The following is a 27,242-nucleotide window of genomic DNA, read 5'->3' on the forward strand; positions in this document are numbered from 1 at the left end:
ACAGACGATGGGGCTATTCCATGAAAGGCGCGTATGCATACTACCTGTAGGTACGAAGTACGGATACAGTGGTTCCTTTTGGAGGGCTGCCGTCCGATACTTCATCTCCTCTTCTCGGAGCTTCTGCTATCGGCTGGCGGTGCCAATGAATACAGGGCCAGAACCAATGCAGCCCCCCTTTTTTCCCGTGCTGGCCCGGCCCCATGTCAACAATGTGACGTTGTCCGGGGGGGAGACGGAGCGCCTAGGGAGAACCCAATCTGCGATCACGAACCGGCGTGTCGCCCACCTCGCCATGTGCTGTGTGCTGTGCTATGCTGTACTGTGCTGTATCGAATTGTGTTGTGCAGTACTGTACTGTGCTGTGCTGTGCTGTACCGTGTGTACTATGCCATCTGCCATGCAGTATACAGTAACCGCCTTATCCTTGGATGATGTACGGAGTAGTGGCAATGCCGAGAAGGGAAAGGTTCCATCGCGCGAGTTACTCCGAAGCGTCTAATTCCCACTGGCTCTCTGGCTGGCCGGGAGGCGTGGAGTCGTGGAGGCGGCCACCGCCCGCTGCCCAGTCCCAAGACGGCTTGCAAGCCTGCCAAAAAAACATCCCTGCTCATTCATTTCCACGACATATCCTTCCTCCTCCCCGTCCCGACTTCTTCTCCTCCTCTTCCCCCCTTCTTCTTCAACAACTTTGTTCAATCGTCGTCGTCCTTGCTGTACGTTAGCAGGATCGTGTGTTGTCACTCGCTCTTTACCTTTGGTTACTTACCATTTTTCCAGTCATTCTCTAATATCGCCCTCCCCCCCCCCCCTTTGGAATTCCGGCTTACATTCACTCGGCTGCGTTTTCCGTCCTTTCGTTAATCCCGCTCGCTACTACCTACGTCTCTGCCCCACCCAAACACCAAAGCCCAAAAATACACACGGACAACCAGAAACAAGTGCGTTCTTCACGACTTTCCGCGACGGCCCTGCAGAGAGACGACTTAATCCCTTGCGTACGTCCGTTCTGCTCCGCCCCTGTCCGATCCCACGAGGACATCTGCTGCGCTGGCCGGTGGGAAAAAGGGAGCTCCGGAACAGGGTCCCCTTTTCCCCAATCTTCGCCTGCCAGTGTTCCAGATTGTCTTAGCAGACTTCCGAACCTCGCACAGCAAGCCCCTTTCGCGATGCTAACCGCCCGTCACAGTCGTCTTCTCGTTAATCATAATTACACTGAATATCGCTCCATCCCACCGAACTAGGACGACTTACTCTCGAGCCAAAGGAGGCACATGCCGCAGTAGTAATCAGGGCCATTTCACGAACAACTCGCGATGCCTTCTATCCAGAATCTCGTTTCCCGCAGCGCCTCGGGCGTCGTCCGCCGTAGCGACGACAACGGCGTCATGCTTAACCTCATGATCGTCGTCATGGCGTTGATCTTCTTCGCCCTCCTCCTAGTCTCCACACTCTTCCTCATGCGCCGCATGCGCAGACAACAACGGCAAGACACTCTTCCCACCTACCAAGAGGTGAAGGGCGTCCCCCGCAACCACCACAACCTCACCATCCAGACAAGCCAGGACGGCCGCTCAAGTGTTCTGTACATCGGCCATGAAGGACGCTCGCCCATGCTCCAGAACCCTCGGTCCGCCCCTCACTCCCCCGACAACGTCCCCGAGATCCACATCACCTTCCCCGACGAGCAGGACGAGGGCGGTCGCCCCAAGAGTGGCCGCGTGCTGGTCGTTCGCGTCGGTGACGGCGGCTCCGTCGGCCTCGAGCCCGTCCGCGATGAGCAGCTGCCCGCCTACGAGAAGGATAGCAAGTCGCAGTTCTACTCTGTCGACATGGACTCCATCGGCGGCCTGCGTGAGAAGGAGCGCAACAACTAAGCATGCATACCCATGCAACCCTTTCAAATGTCCCAAATGCCCGGACAATACCTTTCGAACTGTACGGATGGGCACCCGCTGTACAAACAAACTATTCAGCATCTTTCTCGACATGGCATGGCGTTGGACGACACACCTTTATACCCTGCGCACCGATTCACTTTGATCAATGCATGATCCATAAACAGAGGATCGGCCAGTGTTCTGTGGAGTTATCGTGCATCGACATGGCGATGCGGAACTGGGCGCAACAATTACGTATATAAATCTAACGACCACCCTGGGAAGCCTGTCCCGCGGTGTGAACGAAAACAGGAACCACCTTGTGGGTGAAGGCCCAATGCCGGGTTGTGGAATATTTGTTTATTTCAATACTGTATAATTTCCTTCGTCTCACACTTCTTAAATATAGCCGGTGATTATGGCTTCCCGAGTGTAGTATCGCCCTTTCCTGCGACATTTCGTTTCCTGTGCATGTTTCCCGTCGGCAGGTCCTCGTCGGCCAAGCTGTTCTCCGGGATCAGGACGAGCAGCCGTGTGCGGGACGGCAAGCTGCTGCCTCGTCCGTCTGAGGGCTAGCCCGGAGAACAACAGATCCTCGCGCTCCAAAGTTCCGAGGCCGTCGGTCAATTGCCCGATGCCTGCCTCGGGCAGCCACCCCGGGCAATCGTTCGGGACACGCAGCCGTGGTGGGCAAGATCGACGGCGATCACGCCTACCGCCGGCAATACACACGTGCATGGCCCCTTCCTTTCCCCATGCCCACATTCCACACGAGGCCGGAACCTTGCCCAGGTGACGGTGATGAACGGCGGCGCAACGTCGCCTCGTTGGGGGCTCGCACGTGAGGATGAGCTGTTTTGCTACCATGGCATTCTTGTGGGGATCCCCCTTGGCGGGACTCGATCTGTGTGTCGTCGCTGATCTCGTTTCCCGGGAGCGGCCCGTATCTGGTCTCCCCACATCCGCTCAGCCCAAGCCGGTCCACGGAAGTTCGAGCTTCATCACCTCGAGAGGCTTTTCGTATTACCGCTCACGATGGCGTTCTCATCGCAGATCTTCCTCACCTCCACAGGCAAGCCCGACATCTCCAGCAAGTTGAAAGTGGACAGGCCAAACTTCATCAGTTCTTCGTGCCTGATCAGCTCGACCATGACTCGCCGGGATCTCGACAAGAACACGACCATAGTCGCTTACTCGCAGAAGGATTCGTCCCTGGCCCATGAGACATAGTCAAGACGCCCCTCCATTGACTGCTTCAGGAACCGCTTCATCCACGCCTCGGTTTGCGCGTAGTCCCGTGGCAGCATGTTCACGGGCATCGATCCGCACGTCTCTAGGCTACCGCCTTCTCGCGACCCTCACCAATCCGTGGGAGCCAGCCCTGTTCCACTACCTGCGGAGAAGGGGGGTGGGCTACCTTCGCGCCGACGATGGCACAGCAATCGCTAGACGGAAAACGTATTCCCCGGGCCGCCCAACTCGGGCCGGAGAACACAAGAGGGGATCCAGAAGCGGGGTCTCCACAAGGTCCATGAAGAACCTCTCCGAGGCCATGGAGTACGACGACGCGGTCGCGAGGGGCACGCTGGACTGGTCGGAGCACCCGTCGGCCGATAGGCTGTGGACGCTGCTCATGCTGTTGAGCTACTAGTAGGCCTACCGGCAAAGGTCGGCTGTTCCACAAGCTTGCACTTGGTCAAGCAACCAGCACGGGTTTATGCTGAAAAGTACTTGCCCGTAGGTGGAGGTTGCTGATGGTCAGTCTTTTGCCGACATGGAGAAGCATGCGCCAGGCCAGAGAAAACATTAACGGAAAGCTAGTGCGCTTGCCGACAGCCTTTTGGACCGGCCAAGGCCACTAGCACTGTCCACCTGTCCGTTCCAGGCGGGGAGCCGTACTTCTTGCACGATCGGGGCCAGATGGGGTCAGCCAACGGACCTGGCCGAGGAGGCGAATCCTCAACTCCTGACACGTCTCGAACTACTCGATCAATAGAACATAGCATACCGTCTGCGAGCCTCACTACGTTACAATACAAGCCGCGACAAGTCCGTCGTCCACGGCCCGATGGTTGGGATCTGGGTCGAGATGGCGACATACTACGGCATGATTTCCCGGCCGGACGACGACGCTCTTGTTACCCGACCACGTGGGGTACCTCAAAAACGGGAACACGGCGGCCGCGGGCAAGAGTATGGCGTGCCGTAACAGAAAGTGGGACGTCGGTGTACGGCCAGGCCGGGTTACCACCATGATGCGCGAAGTAATTGGGAGGGCGTGGTGCAGAGGTGGATGATGACGAACACGTGTCTTGGGCGAGGCCAGAAGCGATGCTTCGGGGCCCAAGGTTTCGGGTCGAGCTGTGTTGGTTCAGCGCCGCCGCGGACGAGCAGCGCCAACGACGAGACTAACGTTGAGGGCGAAAGGCTGCGTGACCGTTTGCCCGGATAACCCGCGTAGTCCGATTGACATGCGGAGCCTGGCCAGAGGTAAAAGTCTCCGACTAAGAGGGGATAGGGAGGAGCCCGTCTGATGACTCCCATCTTGGCGCCCGGTAGCGGTGTTCCGAACGGGCCACTGATGCGACGAAACCCTCGCGGATATACGGCAACCGGCCAACCCACGATAACCCGGGGAGGAGGAGAAGACGAAGAAATAAAATGAGACGTTGTTTTCGGACGACGGAGGAATCCCCCCCTGCACGCAAGCACGACCAGGCGCGGCGCCACGGACGGCGAGGGGGGCAGCGTCAGGGCTATTTGTGAAGTAAGGATATGTTTGGAAGAAGCGCGACCTGAGTCCTGTATCGCGAGCCAGATGACGCGCGAAGCGCCTCAGTTCTGATATCGTGCCGCGGATTTTTTTTCTTCTTTTTTCTTCTTTCCTTTTCTTCTTTTCTGTTGTTCGCCACGATGGCACACCGGGTTGCCGGGAATGCATCCTCGACGTTTGGGTGTGTAGGGTGGTTTGGTCCAAGCAGCCAAACCCAATCTGTTCCAATCGAGGGAAACGGCCTCGGGGGAACTCAGAAAACACACATACAAACACACACGCCGCATCAACCGAAACTTAACTCTATTCGATCAATGAGCCTGTCGGAATGTTTTCCCTCTGCGTCCTGCCGACTTTCCCCTTCCGGCGGCGTGGAACCCTCCCACGATAATAAGCCCACGAAAGTAGTTAGAAACACCTCCACTACACACACACACACACATCACATACAAAATATGCATAGAAGATTGTTCTTTGGGTCAAAGCCAGGGGTACGGGGGGGAGGAAAATGAAGGAGGAGGAGGAGGAGAGGTTGAAGAGGCATGGGGCGTGACTGAGGCTCCCAGGCCGTTTCCCCCGCTGATCAGTGTGGTGTCTCTCGACTTGTTTTGCCTGATGCCAAAACATCGCCCGTTTCTCCGTCTCTTAGTCCCTGCCTCTGCTGCTTCTGCGACGCCGCCGCTTCTTTTTTTTCAATCTTACCTTACTGCTACGTAGGCGACCTGCGCAGGTAGGTAAGTAGGTACGTGTGTGGTATTGTAGCCCCTGACAGGGAGGGGGGTTTCCCCACCCATTAGAGAGCTCCTGCAACACATCTGACACACGACGCACAGGCCCCTGGACACGCCCATCAACCGCCGGGGTCTTGTCACAAGAAACATTCCATCACGCGTGGGCTTATTTGCACATCACTGCACACAGCACCACCGCTCATCACATCACTACCGTGGTGTAGTGCGCAACCGCAGGGGTCAAACAATGGCAGCATCCAATGGGGATTGTCCTTTGGTTCCTAATTCGCTTATACTTTCCCTCGTCGCAAGGCGACCTGTCTTCAAGGCAAGTTCCCCGCGCATCTTGAAGTCGCCATGGGGGTGGTGTGCAACCAACCGGCCAGCTGGCTACGGCTCGACGGCATAAAGACAACATCGGGCCAAACCGCTACGCAACCCGGGTAATCAGACCAGACCGTTTAGACTATCAGGCCGCCGAGCCAGAGGAGGCCAGTCAGGCACATATCTACATACCATGATACGTACTATACACATACTGCGATACGTAGTGCGTACCGTACAATACCTAGGTGCCCTCCTACCGCTGTAGGTAAGGGACAGTGGTAGTATTTTACAAGAAACATAGAGCCACACACGAGAGAGACTCGGTTGCGCATTCCCGAATCCCATGGATGGGCACAAACAAGGCGGTCCAGGTCTGCGTTTCCAGGGATGCGGGTCTGGCCAAGCATCGCGGGCCTTGCTTGTCACGTCTACTAGTAGTAAGTACCGCACTCGCAGAGCGCGCATGCGCGCGCGCATAACCAACTATCGTATCTCGTCTCTTTCACCTGACCCACACACCCGCTCCCCCACGAACATCCCAAACACTGGTCTAGCCTGTGTCGAGCTCGAGCCCTGCCGTCCCGCAGCAGGCATGCTTCAAAGCCGGGGGCGCAGCCACAGAGGCCCTTCTGTTTGCTCTTTGTTTTTTCCCCTATCGAGATTGCACGGGGATATTTAATACGAAAAGTCCCGTGGTACCCGCCCTCGCTCAACCTGGAGTCCCTGAGAAACACCAGACTGTCATATATATACATATATATATGTATATCAATGGGACGAAAGTAGCGTCGTCCTCCATCTCCCTCCACTTCTCTTCGCCTCCATCCCTCTTTCTTTCCTGTGGTTTCTTAAGCGGGGTTTCGTCTTCTTCTCGCTTCTCCCTATTCGTGCTTGTGTAGATCACAACCGAGGCTCTTATTATTTCTTCTTCTCTTCTTTCCCTTCGTTCTCTTCGCTGATACCGCTCCTTCTTCGTCGCCATCATGAAGGCCTCACTCGTGCTCCTGGGCGCAGGCTCTGCCCTCGCCTTCCGGGACTCCAAGATCATGTCATCGGGCTCCGGCGAGATGTGCATCTCGTCACAGCTGCTCGCCGCCTCGTCGGGCGAATTCGTCTGTCGCAACAACAAGGACGGCTCGGGCCTCTTCTACAATGACCGCGGGGACCAGCAATTCCCCTTGGCGGGCACGTCATCCCCCTTCACATCCTCGTCCCCCTCGCACTCGGTGTGGACGCACTCGAGCCCCTGCTTCAAGAACAGCACCGACAGCCCCAAGTACTGCATCTACCACGCCGCCAGCTACGCGTCGGGCAAGGGCATCTCCATCATCACCGACGCCGACCGCGCAGCCCACATCACCCGCTCCCGGGGCTTCACGCATCCCGAGGATCTCGAGGGCGCCAACCAGCCGCTGCCCAAGTTCGAGGTAGCCAAGATCCCCGGCAAGGACTACGGCCTCGTGGCCACGGTGCCCATCCGCCGCGGCGAGGTCATCCTCCGTGAGACAGCCAGCCTGCTCATCGACTACTCCGCTTTCACACACATCCCCCCGAAGACATGCGCGAGTTGCAGGCCCAAGCCATCGACTACCTCCCCTTCCACCACCGCGGCGAGTGGCTCAACATGTCGAGCCACGGCTACCAGGGCGACCACATCTCCATGGTCGACAAGATCCTCATCACCAACTCTTTTGATGTCGAGATGGACGACAAGCGCGATGACGACTTTTACGCCGTCTTCGTCAACAGTATGTCCCCCTTACCAGACAGTAAACCCCCAACACACACACACACACACACACTAACACACTCAGCCTCCCGCATGAACCACGACTGCCGCCCTAACGTGGACTACTTTTTCGACCCGCGCACGCTGACGCAGCGCACCGTCGCCCTCCGCGACATCATCCCCGGCGAGGAGCTGACGCTCTCGTACATCGACCCGATGCAGTCACGTGAGGCCCGCCGCGAGCGCCTGCACTCGACTTGGGGCTTCCACTGCTCCTGCCACCACTGCATGCAGCACCGCCTCAAGACGGAGGAATCGGACCGCCGCATGGAGCAGATCGCCGCCCTGCGCGAGGAGTTCAACGACTACACGCCCGCCTCCCGCGCCACCCCCGAGATGGCCGAGCTGCTCATCTCCCTCTACGAGCAGGAGCAGCACTGGAGCCTGCTCAGCGAGGCCTACACCCTCGCCGCCATCGAGTACAACGGCATCGGCGAGCCCTGGATCGCCACAAAGTACGCCCGCCTTGCCATCGAGGCCGGCCTCACCACCCACTGGGAGGGCCACGGCGACGTCATCGAGATGACCAAGCTCGCCGAGGACCCCTGGGCCCACTGGAGCTGGATGCTGCGCACCCGCAAGCGCTACAGCTGGGGCGGCAAGTCCGGCCACTACGTCGAGGACGACGACGACGATGAGTAAGCGGGAGACGCACGCACACGACGAAACCCCCCTCGAGGGTTTCCGGATTTGGAATTAAAAGCATACACACATCCACACACACACACACATTCGATGTAGATGTGATCAATTTGTCCGTTGACATGTACTCTATCAAGGTCAGGCCAGTGGGAGGGAGGGTTTGTTTAAGTCATGGGCGTTACGGGCAACACGGCGTTCTTTGGGAGGTAGGGGAGGGTGGGGTTACCTTAATCGTACCCAGCCTCTACCACTATTGTAGCATGTAGACGAAGAAAATGAACAAAAAGTGAACTATCAACACCGTGGAACACAATCGGAAGAAATCCTGAACCGTCTAGTCTTATCTCGTCTATCGCATCACACACACACACACAGAGTTGAGATGAAATATGGCGATGCCTGCCCCTCGTCGCCCCATCGAGTGTTTGCCCGCGCCGGATATGTCGCCCCGCCGTTCACACTGCCAACGCGGCCTCGCCCACTGGCTCTTTGCTGGCGAACTCACTCCAGCCCTACTTGTGCTGGGACGGCGCCGGAGAAGGGGAGGAGGGGGGAGGGGGGGTCGCGGGGGCACGGGGCAATCGATGGCCTCTGCAACTTGTAGCAGAAACCATATCATCCTGAATCGTGACAACCCCCTCGCGAGGCTGGGCAGGGTAGGGCCGCGGGATCAAGCACAAAAAAAAGGACAATGAACCATGGGTTGTTGTGAAATGTCGTGTGCTGCTGTTCATTCGACGAGTCTATCTAGGTAGAAATGAGGCCGAAGTACGCCGGCCGCGGTGTACGCAATGTGTGCCGCACCTCTTTCGAACGGGCCTTGCTTTCCTATCTGTCGTAGCCCGCCTGATGCCGTTGCCTACCATATGCCTGACGCCGTGAAAAATGGTCTAAAACCCGGGTATCGTGAACCAAGTGTAATGAGAGAGTGTTACCAAAACGGACCCGACGACGCTAAAGAATCAAGAAGGAAAAAAAGAGGAAAAACCCAGCCCCCTCGGAAAAGAGAAAAAGACAAACAACCCCCCTCCCCTCCGTATATTGAACCCAAGATCGAAATTAAAAGGTGAGAGATGGCAGCAGGGGCGCTCTGCCATCCGTATGCCACGCCGCGGACTTGATGCGAGACTCGAGCTTCACCCCGGCATACCGGGCTGCCACCTCGGTCCACGCCTCGACGGTCCGCTCCCACGGCTTGAAATCAAAGGTGCTGGTCCAGGTGAGCATTGCCTTTGACGGCTTTTCGTTGGCCTCCTCGACCCTGTACTCGAGCTCGTGCTTGCCTGCCCACATGAGGGGCCGCTGCTTGACGGTCATGTGCTTCAGCCGGGGCATCGTGTAAGCCATCCGAGCGGCTGCGAGCGAGACGTTTTGGCGGAAGTCAACAAGCTCCGACGACTCATTGATGTTGTCGCCCTGCTTGTGCCACTCTGTGTTGTACCAGATGGAGCCGTAAGAGATGTACAGCGTCTCGAGGTGCCAGAACTCGGGGTAGTAGGGACGATGAGACAGGAAGGGCTCCGTGTCGTCGGCGCCAAGGGGCCAGTGGGGGCGGAGGAACTCCCGTATGCGGACGACGTTGGTGACGTTCAGGTGCTTGAGGTGCTGAGCGGTGGAGCGGAGCCTCTCACAGAGCTTGGCGCCGCTGTCGCCTTCGGCCAGGGCCTCGTGGGGGATCTGACGCCACGACGAGATGGTGTTGCTGGCCATGGTAAGCGACTTGAGCGTGATGGGCCAGTTGCTCATGGAGCCGGCGAATTCTGCGAGGGTGGTCAGCCGCCGTGCACTTGAAGAAGATAAGATGACGGGGGGGGGGCGACGCACGGTTAAAGTGGATTTTACGCGTCTCCTTCTTACGGTCCTTGGTGATGTCGAAGCAGGCTTCTTGCAGCCCTGGAAGTCTCGCAACGATGTCGGCGTGGGCGGCGGGCATCAGCGCCCGGTGGTTCTGGGGGCTCAAGGTGAAGGTCCGGATGACACTGACGGCGGGCAGGCGGTTGACCCTGTCAAACTCCTCGTCCTGGCCGACAAAGTCGATCCAGGAATCGGCGAAGCGCTTCTCTCCAATGTCTTTGATGTTCCATCTGCGGCGTTGCCACAGCTCAAAGTTGGCGTTGCGAAGGTCGCTGGGTGAGGAGATGCTCAGGGTAAAGTGGATGCCGCCACTGGCGACGTCGTCGGCGGACCAGCGGCTCATGATATGAAAGAGGCGGTAAAAGGCACGGGTGAAGCAGACATTATTCTCGGCCTTGTCCTCCCAGGTCTCCTTCTTCTCGCAGGGATCATTGTCGTAGGTGGGCAGCTCGACGTGCAGGTTGATCTGCCTCACGATACCCCGCCTCGAGCCCACCATGGCGGTCTCGAAGTCGTCCAGGTTGGCCTGGGTGACTCGCAAAACGGCAAAGTTGAAACGCTCAACGATGGCCTGCCACTCCTTGCAGACGAGTGCGTAGTCGGCGATGGAATCGGAATCATCGCCGTGGCGCCAGTGGTCAACGACGTGCTCGACAACTGCGGCGCGGAGCTCCGGGGGGAGCTGACAGAACCTATCCATCCTGGTGGGAGGGGGCGGTGAAGCGCAAGAAGACATGGAAGGGGGAGGGAGTGAGGGCTGGATAGTATAGCGGCTCCGCGAGACTGCGCAAGAGCAGATGAGGTTGCAGGATGAGACGGCACGACGTTGACTTGAGTTCGGCTGTAGCCTGCCACTGTGGTCGGCAAGTATCGGTCAGGTCCAAGTGTAGTGAGTGCAGTGTGGTAAGAGGGCGTTTGGCAGACAAGTAAGCAAGCGGGCAAGCGGCAGGGCGGGGAGCGCACCTGATTTCCCTCTTGGTAGGATGGGATGATGTGATGGGACGGGACAAGAGAGTACTTCTGCCAGAGAGGGAGGATCCCGCGGTGAGGGTCTGGCTGGGGAGGGAGTGTGACAACGCATGTACCGCGGCGGTACCTCGACTGTCGAACCCCTCGCAAAGCGCTGGACTTGGGTTAGGTACCTAAGTTTACCTAGCTTACACCACCAGCCAGACCCGCCGTTTGCTAGGGCAGCGGCAATACTGTATTCTGCGCACCTATGTAGGTAGGTAGATACGGATACCTCAAGAAAGAAAGGCAACCGACACGGATGGCGGGTGCGGTGCGGGGGAACCGGTGTGTGATTGACAGACTGATAGACTGACAGAGGGAAAGACTGACAGATGGCGCCGGACGATGACCTCTGTCGGAAGAAATGAAACAGTCACTGGGAGAGACTCTCATATAGCGTTACCGTCTCTCCGCTTTGGCTCGGTTTGACATCCCAAAGACAGGCTCTCTCTCTCTCTCTCTCTCTCTCTCTCTCTCTCTCTCTCTCTTTTGTTTGTCGGCGAGTGTGCCAAAGGGAAAGTGACACAAGACAGGCAAGCAGGGTCAAAGGCGCTGGCAGATCCAGGGTACATCCGCCACGGGCATCGTATCGTATCGTATCGTAGGTACCAAGGTACCTTATGGTGCCTCATCGTATCGCACTTCGCTCCTTCCCCGGTCGCCAAGGGGTTGTCGCAGTGCATCCCACTATCTTGGCCCTCCACTTTGGGTTATCGATAACGCATCCCCAGCGCAGCGAGCCTCCAGGGTCCGGCCGACCCGCAGATTGGAGGGGACTAGGAACAGTCGGATGCTCTCAGTAATGTCAAGCATCATTCAAACACGAGCCGGTCGGCCGCAAACCGGTGTACTGCATGAATTAATGACACTGCCACCCGCTCTCCTGAGTGTCCCGTCCTGAGAAATCCCAGATCTGCCGTCGCAGAATGCTGGCAGTGGGCATAATTAGACGCTGAACTGCACCAAGCACATTCACCGCCAAGCCTGCTCCCCGCCCCAACTGGAACCGGCCTGTGCTGGACCTGATGGCCGCCGGGTTTCATTGCACTCGTCCACTGACACGTCTGCACCGAGGGCGGGGGCAGCCTCTAGTTCCAGCGGAGACCCTCGGTGTTCCAGCGTGCCTTCAACCCTCTCTCTCCCTCACGATCCAGTGTGTCCCCACCCCATCCTCACTGAATCAAGGCTAGTGCGGGGTTCTCATGCTGAGCCCGCCGGTGGCATTTCTGGGTCTTGCTGCAATCGCCCGCCTCAATCTCCTCTACCCAGGTACCTAGTCTAGTGGAGTGTACCTACCACTTGTGGGCACTAGCATTGCGAACTGCAATGTGGTGAGGTGCTAAGTGCTAATTATATTATTGGCTGGTGGGGAGAAATCGGATTGGGACCTCCCCCCCACCCTTGTTCTCTTCTCCGGCCTCACTACATTCAGCGCCGATGACGAAACTTGGGAAGACGCAGCCTCTCTTTTTTCTTCGTGCTATTCTTCCTCTCCCTCTCTGCCCGCTTCGCACAGACTTCTTCTCACCCAACCCGAGCGACAGACAGAGAGGTGCCGAGTTGAACCATGATTGAAGCGACGAATCACCCTATTGCCGTGGCTGACAAGCCCAACGGCCTCCAGGCCCTGCGCGAGTCCAAGCCACCCGCGACCGATACATTCACCTACCTCACCATCATCGGCGAGGTGCTTTCGCCCGAAATCTTGCCCGAGCTCAACGAAATTCTCCAGGATGCCCATCTCACCCAGGATATAGGCTGGGACTTGGTAGAGATGCTCGTACCCGTCCAGGGGAGCGAGCAGTGCCTCGAGACCATCGCCCAGCTCGGCAACCCGCGCGAGGTCATCCTGAAGGTCCTTGAGGTCATGGAAAAGACCGTCCACGAGGCCATCGACGGCGAGGACGACCCTGCGACGACGGCCATCTTTGTCCACCTGGTCGGCATGCTAAGCATCCTGCACAAGCGCTTGAATGTTGCGCGTCCCTCACGCTTCGTTCACACGACCCTCCAGAGCGTCTATCGCACTTACCATCCCCGCAGCCCCGAAATGACAGCTGCTGTCATCGCCCTCGTCCGCTCCCTCTCGGGCGACAAGCGCCCGCCCCTGCCCATCCGCCAGTCCAGCAACAAGCTCGACACGCCCTTTACCAAGAGCGACCCTACGAAGCATGCACCCGACCCCGAGGCCGGCCAGAAAGAGCAGCTCGCGCCGACCGAGCCGGACACGACCAAGAGGCTGCTCCAGTCCTTCATCACCTGCATAATCGAGGCCTACGTCAACTGTACGGGCATGGAGTGGGCATCACGCCTGTTGGAATTCTACAACCCAGAGCGTGTCGTGATCCGCAAGAGCGTCCTGCGCGCCTTTAAAGAGGACGCCGACCTCTTGGCGAGGGACGCCCTGGTGGGTCAGTTGGTTGTACGTGCAATTCGTCTGATGTCCCGGACGGACGAACCTGCTAACAGTAAGCCCAGGCACTTGCAGGAGATCTTGGCCTGAACAGAGTGCATGCTCTGTCCGTCAAGGATATCTTCGAGGGGTCCATACCCAACAGCCCGCTGGCCATCGACACCGACGTCCTCAGCCCCGATACCATCAAGCTCTCCACTGGCGGCGTCTGGTGCCTGGTTGCATACTGGCTCTTCTCAGCCGAGGTCTTCGACGCCGATTATGAGCAGGTCCAGATGACAATGTTCCCCGACCACCTCAAACTCCTGCAGAACTTCCTCAGCGACGACCCGCAGTCGCGCATCGTGGGCAACCCGGGCACTACCGAGGCCCTCGTCGTCATGGGGCTCTGGCTGGAGAACTACAAGCGCATTTCGCCGTCGGACGGCGACTTCATGCCCTATCACCACCTCTTGACGCTGGTCTCCGTCTTCCACCCCTCGCTCTCGGTCCGGAACGTCGCCACGACCCTCGCGGGGCTCGTCTTGCACGACGACCCGGATGACAACGACCGGTTGAAGATTCTCGAGGACCTCCTCGAGAACTGCATCTTCTCCGCTCTGCAGGCCTCTGCAGTGACGTGGTTGAGGGAGGAGTTGATCGTCGCTCAGAAGCGCAAGCTCACAAACAGGTTTGCGACAGCAGACGCAATCGAGGCCCTGCAGTACGCGCTGTTCCCTAACATGGCATTCCTCAAGGAGCAGGACGTTCCGGCACTCTGGGAATATTGGGTGCAGAACTTCCCCTTCCACCTGCAGGTCGCCAACTTTGCCTACCTTTTGTTCGCCGGCACGAGCTTCCAACATCTGGTACCGGCCAGCATGCCCGGGGCCGTGGAGCAACGCTACGTCGAGCCCTTGCAGCACGCCGCGCAGACGTTGCTGACGGCCATCGAGAAAAAGGAGGTGGATGATCAGGGACAGGGAGGAGAAGTCGCCCAGCAACTCGAAATTCTGACAATGCGGCTAAAGAGTCTACCTTTGCAGTAAAGTTCTTGTACAGTGGCAGCTAAATACCACGTGGGCCCCGGCGCAGGTAAGCCGAGATGCTTCGTGGTGTGACTCCGCATTTCGGGAAGTAAGTTTCACGGCGAAGGAGTCTCTTATGAGTTACGAATGACCTTGGCTGCTGAGCAACGTGCAGCCGCATGAATTTGAAAGATGAATTTGAAAGAAAAAAAAAGTCCAAATCTTTCCCCCGATGCTCGATGCCTCATTTTGCAAAATTGATTCTGGTGATGATTCGGTAGAGGGGGGTATGGTACAGCTAGGAGCGGAGCGGAGCGTTTATGGAAAAACGCGGCGTACTCGTACGGCACACTCACCGAGCAAATCGTTGCAAAGGCACGGAATGTAACCGGCAGTGAACAGTCACACGTGTCGTCTCTACGGATCCACAGCCAGGCGAGGACGCGATTGAGAGACCCTAAAGGTCGCTTCGGGCGGATGACGGAGTCAGTGCAAAAACAGCCACGACCAGGTCCAGCCGTCAATCACCGCCCCTCCAAAAGCAAGCCACATCCATACATCGTAACACACAAATACTAGAATGTGGCCCTCCCTCATACACACATCACAATGATGGCATAGACGTTGCAAAATGCTGGGCTGGCCGGTGGACGCAGCATGTGGCGAGTGACTCGTGGCTGTGCTTCACTAGTGTGGACCGATGGCCGACTTCATTGGACCGCATTGAACAGGCGTGGATCACATGTGTGGCGCCAGAATAAGTGAACCATGGGTAGCTCGCCCCTCAAAATCAAAAGACTCCAGGTCGTGCGTGTTTGGGGGCCAGGCGCGCGGTGTGCATTGTCCAGGAGGCTTGAGCCCAGTTTGGGTTCAGGCGGGAAATCGCTATCGAGGCGGGATGCGGTCTCATGTTTTTTTCCGATTCGGTTGCGGCTGCATGCTCATTACAGCCATGCTATCTGTGTCTGACGTGTCTTGGTGAAAGCCGACGATGTGGTTGACAGACAGGGAGGGGAGGTGCATTGTCGACGAGGTAACTAACGTCTGCACAGGAATTGTTGAAGACGGGTTGGAATCCAGAGGACGTGTTTGGCTCGAAGAACCGGGCAAGAGTCTCCGCCTACCACACCCGGATTACATTTGTACGGGCCAGGCCGATCTAGCCAGTGTCAGTGAATGCACGGACCAGGAGCTAACTCTGTAGCAGGGGTGGTCCTTGCAAGCACATACGCTTAGCGCCCTCGGGATTTGACGTCATCGGGTGCAGGGGCCTGGAATTCCAAGCCCAAACTGTGATGATGGTGCTTTGGGAAACAGTTGGAGCGGTGCGTCAAGTCCAGCCCGTCCTCACGAGCTTGCTTTTTCGTGAAACCCTTCAGGTACCTGTCCACCTGGGCAGCTAGCGCCCTCCACGGACGTCGTGGTACCGGTATTCCCGGTGCTACTAAGGTAAGGGACAACAACGCTTCTCTTAATGCTTCCGCCGCCTTCTCATTACACTAGCCCTCCTGGCTCCTCTCGCTTTGTACTTACCTACCTACCGTACGTCAATCTTCGCATGACAACAAGCCAAGATACGGTGACGCGACTTCTACATTGTTCGACCTTTCGCCCCCAAGTCCTTTCTGCCTAATTGCCCATGGTCCCACCGAGTGTCGTCTCTAGTCCAACCCACTTCTTTTGTGCGCAGGCATTTTACATCATACTCCCCGACCTACACAACGAGCTTTCTCCAGACATCTCCATCGAAAAAACTCAATTCAAGATCAACTATACGTGAAAATCAACGCCATCATGGCGCACCAACCCACCGCGGCAAAGCTGGCCTTGGGCACGGCGACAGAGCCCGAGGGGGCTGCAACGCCGCCGCCCCAGGAGCTTCACATTGAAGAGATCAACCGGGGCGGCCAGCACGCCGCTGTCGTGAGAGACGAAAATAAGAACATCGCCTATCCGTCATTGGTGCCGCCCGAGACCGATTCGCCCGAAGTTCGGTCGCCGCAACCGACGACATCCCCCAAAACGTCCGAAGCACCGCACAAAGACGACAGGCCGCAAAACGCACCCTCGTCGAACCATCTGGCCCCTCCGCTCTCTAGACCGTCCGGTGCCATCAGCCACCAAGAGCGCCCCTCCATCGACCAGAGGTCGAGGACAGATGCGCCGGCCCGTAAAGCCGAACCCAGCAGCGCAGGCTTCCGTCGCGTACCCAAGCGCGCGGGAACATCCTACTTGGACAGGGCTCTCTGGGCCGCCAACAGACGCGATTCGAGCTCGAGCTCAAGCTCAAGCGACTCTTCGGACAACGAGGATGAAGATTCGGGAAGCACCGCCCAAAAGAAGGCTGACCGGGACAGAGCCAACGCGAAACGCCAGAAGGAAACCGCCGAGCGTTACCGCCGCTTTAACGTCGGAAACGATAATTACAACACCAAGGGGAAGGTGAAGAAGGATGGCCGTCTGCGCATCTCAGTCAAGGAGACGGCAAACACGGGGTATTTAGCCAAGGCCCTGGGACAGGCCGTCAAAAAGGTCGTGCCGGTGCCCGAGGGCGAGGAGCGCCCCGACGACCAGCGGTCTGCAACCTCTCGTCTATCGTCTGCCACCACGGCCACGACCGACCGCGAACCGGCACCACGACTGAACATTGTCATCATGGTCATCGGGTCGCGCGGTGACGCCCAGCCGTTTTTGAAAATTGGCAAAACTCTCAAGGAAGACTACGGCCACCGCGTCCGAATTGCGACCCATCCCGCGTTCCGCGACTTTGTCGAACAGGACTCGGGCCTCGAGTTCTTCTCCGTTGGAGGAGACCCCTCGGAACTGATGGCTTTCATGGTGAAGAACCCGGGAATGATACCAACGCTCGACGCCGTCAAAGCCGGAGACATTGGCCGACGCAGATCGGCCATGGCCGAAATGTTTGACGGGTTCTGGAGAGCTTGCATCAACGCCACCGACGACGAAAAAGATGTACACAACGTCAAGATGATGGGAGAGAAGGACCCCTTCATTGCCGACGCCATCATCGCCAACCCTCCCAGCTTCGCCCATGTCCACTGTGCCGAAGCCTTGGGCATCCCGCTGCATCTCATGTTCACCTTCCCGTACACGCCGACTCAAGCCTTTCCCCACCCGTTGGCGAGCATCAAGAAGTCCAATGTAGACCCGGGCTACACCAACTTTATTTCGTATCCCCTGGTCGAGATGATGGTCTGGCAGGGGCTGGGCGACTTGGTCAACGATTTCCGCGTCAAGACTCTCGGTCTGGATGCTGTTTCGACACTGTGGGCTCCTGGGGCCACGTATCGTCTACACGTGCCCTTCACCTACCTCTGGAGCCCAGGTCTCGTCCCGAAGCCCCAGGACTGGGGTCAAGAGATCGATATCTCTGGCTTCGTTTTCCTCGACTTGGCCTCGACCTTTGAGCCTCCTAGCGACCTGGAGAAGTTCCTCGACGCCGGAGAGCCGCCCATCTATATCGGCTTCGGCTCCATCGTCGTCGATGACGCTGACCGCTTTACGCAGATGATTTTCGAGGCTGTGAAACTTGCCGGCGTGCGCGCCCTGGTGTCCAAGGGCTGGGGCGGCCTAGGAGGGGACGAGATGGATGTGCCCGACAACATCTTCATGCTCGAGAATACCCCTCACGATTGGCTCTTCCCCCGGGTCAAGGCCTGCGTCATCCACGGCGGAGCGGGAACCACCGCCATCGCTCTCAAGTGCGGCTTGCCGACCATGATCGTCCCGTTCTTTGGCGACCAGCATTTCTGGGGCAGCATCTTGTCAAATTCCAAAGCGGGGCCTGAAGCCGTGCCTTACAAGCAGCTCGATGCCGAAAAGCTCGCCGCTGGCATCGAATACTGCCTTACGGACGAGGCGAAGGAAGCGGCCGCTAAGGTGGCTAAGGACATCGAGCTGGAAGGCGACGGCGCGAAGAATGCCGTCAGGTCGTTCCACCACCACCTTACCTTGTCTGGCATGAACTCCATGCGGTGCTCCATCCTCAAAGACCGTGCCGCAGTCTGGACGGTCAAGAATACCAACGTCAAGCTCAGTGCACTCGCTGCCGACGTCATCATCGAGCGCGGCGAGTTGTCGTGGAAGAAGCTCAGACTACTACGCCACACCGAATGGAACGATTTCGAAGGTCCTGGGGAGCCGGTGACGGGAATAGCGGGCTCCATCGCCGGAACAATGGGCAACGTCTTTGGCGGAATCGGAAGTGTGCCGTACAGACTCGCCAAGACCTCTCACAAAAGAAAGGAAAAGAAGGAGAAGAAGCGGAAGCTCAGGGCCCTCAGAGACAAGCGCACAAGCGCCAAGAACCGGAACCTCCAGGCCAACGAGAACCTCCACCAACACGTCGAGATTAGTAACGACGCCCTTCAGACGAACGGCAACCCGCCGGAAGAGGGTAGCGCCAAGGGGGGAACAAGCAAGGAGCAACCCCAGGCCGACGGAAATGCGTCTAGCAGACCGGGAGCTCAAGACCGCCGGGATACAATGTCTTCCGTCGATACGGGAACCGATGTTGAAGACGCCGTGGACGAGTACGCAAACGATGTCGGAGAAGGCGTGATCAAATCGGCCCAAGCCCTAGCGAAGGCGCCGGTGAACCTGTCGATGGCAATCGCACAAGGCTTCCACAACGCGCCCCGCCTGTACGGAGACGACACCGTCCGGCGCCCACCTCGCGTCACCGGTATCAGCTCCGGTCTCAAAGCGGCCGGCAAAGAATTTGCATATGGCATCTACGACGGCACAACCGGACTGGTCCGGCTTCCCGTCAGGGGCGCCAAGAAGGAGGGTGTGAAGGGCTTCGTCAAGGGAACAGGTATGGGCATAACGGGGTTTGTTCTCAAGGACCTCAGTGCTATCGTCAGCCCCTTCGGCTACACCCTCAAGGGCATTGCCAAACAGGTCGAGCGGAGGAAGCAGCCTGACCGCGTCGTCCGCCGCGCACGCCTTGTGCAGGGCCAGCGTGAGCGGCGCAAGCAGGCAGATGACGTCAAGAAGAGCCTCGACAAGGACGTCATGGCTGGCTGGTTCACGATCCGCGAGCTCATGGAGACCCTCGAGGCGGAGGAGAAGAAGAAGGGCGTCCGGGGCATGCTCTCGTCGAAGAAGTACCGGGTCAACAACGCCGCCTTCGAGAGCGTTGACGTTGCTGAGCGCGTGCTCCAGGCGATCAAGAACGGCCAGGGCATGGACACCGTCGTCGGCACTGAGAAGGAGCTCCGCAAGACGGACGAGAAGCTCAAGAGCCGCGCGACAAGGCACAGTACCGATACCAGACGGTCTGGGAAGACGGAAACGGCACAACGATCCACGGACGCGCGCAAGTCCACGGAGAGCCCTAAGAAGCGGGACGACATTACCGAGAACGAGGAAGGGGAGCAACGGGCCGAGAAGGCGGACCGTGCCGACGCGAAGGACACCACCGACGCCCAAGACGGAGCCAAGACCAATGGAAAGGCCTTGGTGAACGGCAGCACGGAGACCGGACACGGAGGAGGCGGAGACGAAGCTGTAGAGAAAGCGGGAGCCGCTCAGGCGGAGGACGGACCCAGCCGGCTCAGCGTTGATCGCGCGAGAACGGCACAGGTCTAGGAGCCCGAAGGACGGATAACAGCGTCAGCGCGTCGGTGTTTCCTTTGTCTTTGATTCAAATTTCAACGCGAGAGGCTAGACCCGCCATGACATATATGTTGTTGGCGTTTTGGGGGGGGAAGTTGCTTCTCATCTTTTCCTTTTTTTTTTTTTTTTTCCTTTTTTGTAACAACCGTCGACTTTATACCCCCCTTTTTACCCGCCATACTCGGTTCCCTTTTTCCCTCGGGTTTTTGAGAGACCCCATTCAGGACTGTAGAGTATAATCCAAGTAATCCAGGTAACAAAACATATCGAACCCGCCCGGGCCGGACCAGCCGATGAGGCGAAGTGATGATTGTCTTGTCTGCCCTCTTTGTTTTTTGCCGCCTTGACATGAGACAAGGTGTTTGACTCTCTGTCGTGACTCGGGTGGCCAAATACTGCCCGCGAGAGAAGGTCCCAAGGGCCGAGCATGAAGGGGTGAGGGAAAAAAGGGAAAAAAAAAAAGGAAAAAAAAAAAAAACTAGGCTTCGACACTCGAGGCTTCTCATATCCTTTCACGAGACCCCGTGAGCTTTCCGAGTCACGACCACGCCCGTCGGGATGGCAGCTGGTGTTCAGAGGGCCAAGTACTCTGGAGAAAGGGGGGGGGGGATTCATGTCTACGAAGGAAGGCATGCTGCTTTTCTCTCTGGGGGCTCCCCATTTCAGTAGCGCGCTTGGGTATCACGCGCCGATTCAACACACACACACACACTCTCTCTCTCTCTCCCTCTAACACAGCCCCGACACCGGCCAAAAGGCCGGCAAATGGGCTTGGCGTGCGAGGAGACCGTGAGTACCATGAAGAGGGTATATATTGACGCAAAAAAGAGAAGGCACACGGCGAGTGAGGAGACCAATATACAGGGGGGATTCGCAAAAGAATAAAAAAAACCCGGAATGAATTCAGGTGCTGTTGTAAGTGTCCTTTCAGAGCACCTCCCGTCCTACCCCTCACAAGGGATTGTCCATCGCCTATAAGCCAAACCAAGTAGCTAAAAACCTCACTCAAGCTAACTGCAGCGCAAAATTTAGGAGGGGGAACCACTTTTTTTTTTTTGTACAATCTCCTCGACACTCCTCACTCGCTCCCGTCAATGTCCATCGACTCCTTGGCGGCCCTCCCTCGCGTCGTTCTCGCCGACGCCCTAGTCGCCGCTCTCGGGGCGGGTTTCTCCTTGGCCGCGGGGCGAGCCGGCAGCTTCGTCTTGGCCGCCGCCCTGGATAATACCGCAGCCGATCTGCCCTTGCGTCCGTTGGATTTGGGCGGTGGTGTGGCGGCTTCCTCGGGCTCCTCTTCGTCGTCTGCTGCTGCTTCTTCCTCCGCTTCTTCTTCTACTTCCTCCTCCTTCTCCGGCTCCGGGTCAGCCGTCGCCTCGTCCTCGGGTTCGGACAGGGCCGATTCGTCATCGCTATCGTTGGCCACAACAGCGGACTTGTTCGCTCTCTTTTTGCCATCTTTCTCGTCGGGAACGTCTGAAAGGACGGAAGAATCGTCCTCATCCTCGTCCTCGTCGGACCCTTCTTCCGGCGTAGGCTCGCCGTCAACATATTCCCACTTGCTGACACCATCCCACATCTCGCGGTCGTCGTCTGAGGAGTCGCGCTCGGTGTACTGAGAGACCCTGGTGGCTCGGGCGCTGCGTCTTCGGTTCTCTGGCGGGATGTCGGACTCAGGACGTCTTGGCTTGACCTTGGCAGGCTTCTTAACCTTCTGCTTCTTTGGTTTGGGCTCCTTAGGTGCTTTGGGCTCTTTGGTCCTGGGTGCCTGCTTGGCCTTCTTGGCGGGTTGATGATCGCCCCTCTCGTCCATAGATTTCCTCTTCTGAAGTACTGTCAGCCTTGGTCGCCGAGCATGCGATGGGCACGGCAACTCACCTTCTTTCGGTCAATAGACTTGAAAAGACCGTCCAGCTTCTCGTCGATCTCTGCTGGCAGGTATTGCTTCTCGGCAATCTCCTGGGCGACCTGGTGCGAAGGCAGAGCAGTGTAGAGACCGATCGGCAGGCCGACCTTACCCGGGTACGCCTGGAAGCTCCAGTTCCTCCTTTCCTGCCATTTCCTTATAACAGCCTGGGCCAGGTCACTGACGATGTAGAGGTTCTCGCTCGCGTCCGGGTCGATCGCGTCGCGAGTCTGCTTGACCCTTTCGGCATACTTGTAGATGAGCCCCAGGTTGTCTTCAGTGGCCACGTTAGAGAGATAGTAAAGGATGTAGCGGCCGTGGTCCGCCAGGTCGCTTGCATAAGACGACAATTCCTCAGCGCTGGCGTTTTCGAGGTTGTCCGGCTTGTTAAAGTCGGGATGGTGGGCCAGCAGGGAGATGAGTCTTCCCATGATAGCCTCCATGGGATGCTGTTCGCTCGTTTGCAAGGCGCGGACGCGAGAGCGAATCCAAGTCTCGACGCGCTGCTTCAGGTCCGCGCTTGGCTCGAAAGCCGTCAGGAACACAATGGTGTAGAATCGCGCTCGGAGCTTGCCCTGAACGAGGTACTTCTGGAGCTTCTCAAGGAAGCCGCGGCGGACGTTGAGTTGCGGGTCCTGCGCGGTGAAAGCAAGGCGGTTGAAGTCGGCAGGGGTCAGAAAATCATCAAAGTGCTTGATGGTGCACAGCTTCAACAGCAACCGAGCGGCCAACAGGCGAAGTCGCGACTTGTGGTGGTTGGGCGTGTCCTTGACCTTGCAGAGCTCCCCCCCCTTGGCGACTAGTGTCTTGAGAAGCTTGAACACCGGGACGGCCTTCTCCTTGGCTTCCTCGACGTCGTCCATGCTGCGCAGTCGGTTGACAAGAATGTGCATGGATAGGCACTTCGCATGCAGCTCCTCGTCCACGTCGGCATCCTCAACCCACTCGGGATCCTTGTCTGTAGCGTCCGTGCGGACCTTGAGCAGGATTTGCTGTACCGTCATGTTGAGAATGCTGTCGTCCGAGTCGAGAGTGATCTTTGGGGCCTGCAGTTCGAGCTGGGCGACGGACTGCAATTTGTTTAGGAAGTGCGAAGAGCCGTAGTTCCAGTCTTCCATAATCTTCTCCAGCAAGCTGGTGGCGTTGACGAGACCCTTGCTGTCACCCTTTGCCAGAAGGATCTTGATGGCGTATTTGGCAGACTTGACAGGCCGTCCGTAGAGAGCGTAGCTCACGAGAGCCTGCGAAAACTTGCGATCCTGTGGGATCTCCTCAGGGTATTTCTTAGAGTACGACGCACAGGCCTTCAGGGTGTCGACGACGGTCGAGTCGTTATCGTTGGTCTCCGTAGGGGCCTGCTCGACCAGGCCCTTGCACAGCTCGCCCACGTGGGTCTTGAAAAGCTCGGGGTTGCGCTGGGAGATCTCGTTCAGGATCTCATGTGAGACGGAGCCCAGGCCATCCTTATCGTTCCTGGAGCAATCCAGGATTGTCGCCAAATGGCTGCGGTTGAACAACAAACAGGCCGACCGGTACAGGAGAGGCAAGAGGGTGTCCAGGCACGTCGCGCTCTGGCTTGCGTTGATGCGCTTGACCAACTCCTTGATGGCCTGACGCACCGTCTTGTAGTCGCTCCCGGCGCTGACGGAGAACCTGACAAGCTGGTAGGCGCGTCGGTCGTTGAGGTTGGCGAACTTCTGGAGATCCGTCTTGACCTTGAATGGGTCCGGGAAGAACTGCGTGATGTACTGAACCGTTCTCTCCAGGTTGGCCGTCTTCTTTGGCCGGTTGTCATCCATCACACCGCCGTTGTAGCTCTCGCACTGGTTGATGAATGCCTCAAGGACCTGCGCGAACTGGGGCTGGCGGCCTTGCATTGCGAAAAAGGCTCTCTTGGCCGCGGGGTCCAACGACTGAGTGAGGAGCAGGATTCTCTCTGCCCGGATGCGGTCCTGATCCGCAACGCTCGCAGTCTGTGAGCTCTGGCTGGCCACGGCCCTGGTGTTCTTGGGTGCTTTGATGGGGGGGTAGGACAATGGTACCAGGCACTCGAAGAGCACGCGATCCAGCAGGATGTTGAGCTCAGAGTCATTTGCGTAAAACGCGTTGAAGATGCGAGAGGGGATCCCGGCCAGGGCCGCAATAACGCTCTCCTGCCCGGCGGCCAACTCTCCGGACCCAACAGCCCACAGCTTCGCGAGCAGAGTCATGGCGTCGACTCGGACAGCGGTGCGCTTGTCGCGACAACGGTCGGCAAGACTGCTCAGAACTGAGCCGTCCTTATCCACGCCACCGGGTGCGGCAAGCTTGGTGACGAAGTCTCGGAAGCTGAAGAGCTCCATCACCTTGACAGCAGCCAGACGAACCTTTTCGTCGCCATCATTGAGCTTTTCTCCGAGATGCTTCACAAGCTCGGACTGCTCCTCGCGGTTTAGACCGATACCACCAGCCGAAGTGGCCAAGATGTACCCAACAGCAGTGGTCCAGGCTGCGCGAATTGTTGCTGTCTTATCGTTCCTCCTCCCCAGGAAATGGTGATACGCTGACGAATGCGTTTGCGCAAATGATTGAGGCGATAGAGGCGTGGTGAGGACGTTGTCGGAAATCTGGCTAGGAGCCTCATCAGCCAAGCGCAGCGGAGGGTACTGGGCAGGGTCTAAAACGGGCGCCGGCGGCGGGCCGGCGGCGCCGATTCCAGAGATCATATCTCCGAGTGTCTCGGTGGCCAGCTGTCGAAGATCCACGTTGTCGGCCGAAAGCTCAGCCTCGACCTGCGGAATCACGTTTTGCAACACGGATGGCGCGGCGCGCCAAAGCTCCCTGATGAGGTAGTGGGCCTTCTTGAGCTCCTTCAGTTCTGCATCCGTTGGGCCCCTGGGCGCATCCTCGTCCTCGTCCTCGTCGTGACGGTTTCCGACAGTCTTTGCCGCGAACCGGGAGGCATCCAAGATAACGTCACTGAAGTACTGGCTCACGTAGTGTACCATCTTCTCTGTACACTCGTTGCAAATCTCCTTGGCCATGATGTAGGCAGGCGGCTCGTCCTTGGGCAGCAACGTCAACTGGCTGCCGTTTTGCTCCGCGCGTTCGGTGCGGCTCTGGAAGCCCCCTGGGGGCGCTGCCCTCAGGAATTGGGCCATGATAACCTCGATGACCTTGGGGTTCATTCCCGAAGCCTCGTCGACCAGGGCAATCAGCATCTCCGTCATGGTGTTGCGGACCTCTTTCGAGACACCCTCCTCCGGGCCCGCATTCGAGCCGCCAGAGACGCCATCGAAAAAGACGGAAAACAGTTTCAATAGCAAATCATCGGCACCGTCGACATCATTGATCAGGAGGATACTTTTGACATCGGTGAGCGCCGTTAGCACATACTTGTGCTGTCTGTGGTAAGCATGACCTTGATCGCTCAAGGAGGGGAAGATGTGTGTGACCACGAGGTTGAAGAACATCTAATGCGGTCATTAGCCAGGGGACCACGGCATTGGGGGACCATGACGTACCTTGGTCTGGTCGGCGGTGAACGGCGCGTCGGGCGCACACAGGCGCAGGATGTCCGCTATGCATACTGCGGCGTACGCCCTCACGCCCTTATCCTTGTGCGCCAGCAGGTTGCGTTGACCCAGCGCGTGGGCAACGTCGTTCAGAGAGTCGACATCGACAGTATCCTGGTCGAGCCCACCAAGCTCTTCGGATAGGAGCTGCAGGCGAATGAGAAGTTCGGTAGTGGGTATGGGTTTCCCGGGCTTCCAGGTCAATTCTTGGTCGAATTGAAGGTTAACAAGCTCCTCTCCCTCTCCCTGTTCCTGTTCCTGTTCCTCCTCGACCTCCTCTTGAGGCTCAGCGCGACCGCGACGGGGCGCCATCTTGGGAGTTACGTTGCGGGCGCTCGAAGGTTGACGTGTCGGTGAAGCGGGGAAGGGCTGTATTGATGCTGTCGTCGATCGACTGGGGCGTGTTGGGGAAGCGATGATACGCGCGTGTCCTAAGTCATGGATGAAATTGAGCGCGTCGAGAGCACTTTTTAAGACGCGCGGCGAAGGCGGCGGGTGCGAGGAGTCGCGAGTTCAATTGTGGTGGGGGCGACGGGAAGGGGGTGAAGCTGGCGTTCTCGAGGTTGCGACGAAAATGGATGATGGATGGAAATAGTTGAGGCGTGTTTCGCGCCTACGCCTACAGTTCGTCAGGTAACGCGTGCTTACCTGAGCTGAGGTAGAGGGAAGGTACCTGCTCAAGCTTGCTGTACCTTCCCCCTTGTCGTGGCTTGACGCGGCCCGGGCGCGAACACATGTGGAGTCGCGGCTACTGTGCCTCGGGGGTGGCTGGTGACGGAGGTCGCCGTTCATTGCTCAACGACCTGTCTCCACTTCACTTCCATGCTCTCTACTTTATGCTTCATCTCAAGTTTCTCGTCATGGGTGGCCGGCCCCCTCAACCACAATTGTTTACTTGTGCTTCATTGAGCATATGGCAAAGGGCGAATCGACCTGTTGCATGTGGCTCTTCCTTCGATTTCCCCGGTTATTTTCTAACCTACCCAGGTTCTCCCCTCACCCCCCTTTGTAGCTACGAAATTTACTCTTAGTCCCGATTAGGGGAGAGATAAAGTAACAGTGTTTTAGATGGGCAGTGAATTTTCCGTCCTCTCTTTTGAGTTTCCCGACGAACCTGACAGATAGATCGCTGTTTGAAATATAAGATGCATGCTCAAAAACATAAATAGTGTCCATTTGTTCGGGGAAATATTCAACCGCAGCGCCAGGTGTCGAGTCAACATGACATCTAACCTTCCTTTTCTCAAGCTTCTGAGAAGCAAGTCTTCTACGTCAACCTTCACAACAGACTTTTTCACATCAACCAGCAAGAAGATATGTTAACGGGCAAAAGAGGGAAGAGGTTTACAGTTATATCCTCCCACACCAGCCTCAAGCCTTGACTAAGACGATATAAGGTCAATGAAAGAAAATCATGGTCGGGTTTCTAAATCTTACAAAGAGTGCAAGTGATGCCTTCCCAGAGGCCCTCACAGAATAGTCTCCTCTGCTAGTGATACCGTGGCACAAGGTAGCCAGGCCATTTTGCTTTTTCTTTCGCGAGTACATGTATAGGATCAGTCGTTCAAAGAGTTATTTTGCAAATACGCAATGCCTTTTCCTCAAAGACGTGTATTTATGGAAGTTTCATTGGCATACGATGTTGGACTAGGAAAGCAAGATCCCACGATAGTTTCATGACACCAGAAACTATCATTACAAACCTCAGGGTGTGATCA

At 57.5% G+C, this 27,242-nt stretch overlaps 9 protein-coding genes across 9 annotated transcripts; 6 read left to right on the plus strand and 3 right to left on the minus strand.

Moving 5' to 3' along the window:
• Positions 1-925: 925 nt before the first annotated feature.
• On the plus strand, positions 926-2,078 carry LY79DRAFT_111481 (uncharacterized protein). The gene is made up of 2 exons (XM_060550703.1): positions 926-998; positions 1,190-2,078. The coding sequence occupies exon 2, from the start codon at positions 1,317-1,319 to the stop codon at positions 1,875-1,877; it is 561 nt and encodes a 186-aa protein (XP_060416401.1). The 5' UTR covers positions 926-998; positions 1,190-1,316; the 3' UTR covers positions 1,878-2,078.
• Positions 2,079-2,314: 236 nt separating this feature from the next.
• On the plus strand, positions 2,315-3,129 carry LY79DRAFT_547476 (uncharacterized protein). The gene has a single exon (XM_060557329.1). The coding sequence runs from the start codon at positions 2,728-2,730 to the stop codon at positions 2,977-2,979; it is 252 nt and encodes an 83-aa protein (XP_060416402.1). The 5' UTR covers positions 2,315-2,727; the 3' UTR covers positions 2,980-3,129.
• On the plus strand, positions 2,924-3,666 carry LY79DRAFT_111467 (uncharacterized protein). The gene has a single exon (XM_060550701.1). It carries the CDS (start codon positions 3,100-3,102, stop codon positions 3,529-3,531), a length of 432 nt encoding a protein of 143 aa, XP_060416403.1. The 5' UTR covers positions 2,924-3,099; the 3' UTR covers positions 3,532-3,666.
• A 528-nt stretch (positions 3,667-4,194) lies between these two features.
• Positions 4,195-4,949, minus strand: LY79DRAFT_111469 (uncharacterized protein). Its single transcript, XM_060550702.1, has one exon. The coding sequence runs from the start codon at positions 4,819-4,821 to the stop codon at positions 4,252-4,254; it is 570 nt and encodes a 189-aa protein (XP_060416404.1). The 5' UTR covers positions 4,822-4,949; the 3' UTR covers positions 4,195-4,251.
• Positions 4,950-6,255: 1,306 nt separating this feature from the next.
• LY79DRAFT_681701 (uncharacterized protein) lies at positions 6,256-8,142 on the plus strand (the record flags this gene model as incomplete). Its single annotated transcript, XM_060564571.1, is given in 3 exon segments — positions 6,256-7,277; positions 7,292-7,459; positions 7,526-8,142. The coding sequence occupies 3 exon segments, from the start codon at positions 6,695-6,697 to the stop codon at positions 8,140-8,142; spliced, it is 1,368 nt and encodes a 455-aa protein (XP_060416405.1). The 5' UTR covers positions 6,256-6,694.
• A 1,059-nt stretch (positions 8,143-9,201) lies between these two features.
• Positions 9,202-10,696, minus strand: LY79DRAFT_511181 (uncharacterized protein; the record flags this gene model as incomplete). The annotated part of the gene is made up of 2 exons (XM_060554233.1): positions 9,202-9,902; positions 9,967-10,696. The coding sequence occupies 2 exons, from the start codon at positions 10,694-10,696 to the stop codon at positions 9,202-9,204; spliced, it is 1,431 nt and encodes a 476-aa protein (XP_060416406.1).
• A 1,878-nt stretch (positions 10,697-12,574) lies between these two features.
• LY79DRAFT_511146 (YAP-binding/ALF4/Glomulin) lies at positions 12,575-14,448 on the plus strand (the record flags this gene model as incomplete). The annotated part of the gene is made up of 2 exons (XM_060554229.1): positions 12,575-13,429; positions 13,486-14,448. The coding sequence occupies 2 exons, from the start codon at positions 12,575-12,577 to the stop codon at positions 14,446-14,448; spliced, it is 1,818 nt and encodes a 605-aa protein (XP_060416407.1).
• A 1,773-nt stretch (positions 14,449-16,221) lies between these two features.
• Positions 16,222-20,040, plus strand: LY79DRAFT_578128 (glycosyltransferase family 28 domain-containing protein; the record flags this gene model as incomplete). The annotated part of the gene is made up of 1 exon (XM_060559938.1): positions 16,222-20,040. The coding sequence occupies one exon, from the start codon at positions 16,222-16,224 to the stop codon at positions 20,038-20,040; it is 3,819 nt and encodes a 1,272-aa protein (XP_060416408.1).
• An 822-nt stretch (positions 20,041-20,862) lies between these two features.
• Positions 20,863-26,102, minus strand: LY79DRAFT_603288 (armadillo-type protein). Its single transcript, XM_060561862.1, has 3 exons — positions 25,474-26,102; positions 21,943-25,422; positions 20,863-21,889 (listed from the first exon to the last, which is right to left on the minus strand). Exons 1-3 carry the CDS (start codon positions 25,834-25,836, stop codon positions 21,146-21,148), a joined length of 4,587 nt encoding a protein of 1,528 aa, XP_060416409.1. The 5' UTR covers positions 25,837-26,102; the 3' UTR covers positions 20,863-21,145.
• Positions 26,103-27,242: the final 1,140 nt, after the last annotated feature.

This window comes from Colletotrichum navitas (assembly GCF_030913465.1).
Source record: "Colletotrichum navitas strain CBS 125086 chromosome Unknown LY79scaffold_16, whole genome shotgun sequence".
Lineage (NCBI taxonomy): Eukaryota > Fungi > Ascomycota > Sordariomycetes > Glomerellales > Glomerellaceae > Colletotrichum > Colletotrichum navitas.

Bases quoted from the DNA above. Each gene is read 5' to 3' on its own strand.
- LY79DRAFT_111481 (XM_060550703.1), top strand. From the start codon at position 1,317: ATGCCTTCTATCCAGAATCTCGTTTCCCGCAGCGCCTCGGGCGTCGTC.
- LY79DRAFT_547476 (XM_060557329.1), top strand. From the start codon at position 2,728: ATGAGCTGTTTTGCTACCATGGCATTCTTGTGGGGATCCCCCTTGGCG.
- LY79DRAFT_603288 (XM_060561862.1), bottom strand. From the start codon at position 25,836: ATGGCGCCCCGTCGCGGTCGCGCTGAGCCTCAAGAGGAGGTCGAGGAG. The intron at 25,423-25,473 runs GTACGTCATGGT...TGACCGCATTAG, and splicing joins TCACCGCCGACCAGACCAAG to ATGTTCTTCAACCTCGTGGT. The intron at 21,890-21,942 runs GTGAGTTGCCGT...ACAGTACTTCAG, and splicing joins AGTCTATTGACCGAAAGAAG to AAGAGGAAATCTATGGACGA.
- LY79DRAFT_111467 (XM_060550701.1), top strand. From the start codon at position 3,100: ATGAGACATAGTCAAGACGCCCCTCCATTGACTGCTTCAGGAACCGCT.
- LY79DRAFT_111469 (XM_060550702.1), bottom strand. From the start codon at position 4,821: ATGCATTCCCGGCAACCCGGTGTGCCATCGTGGCGAACAACAGAAAAG.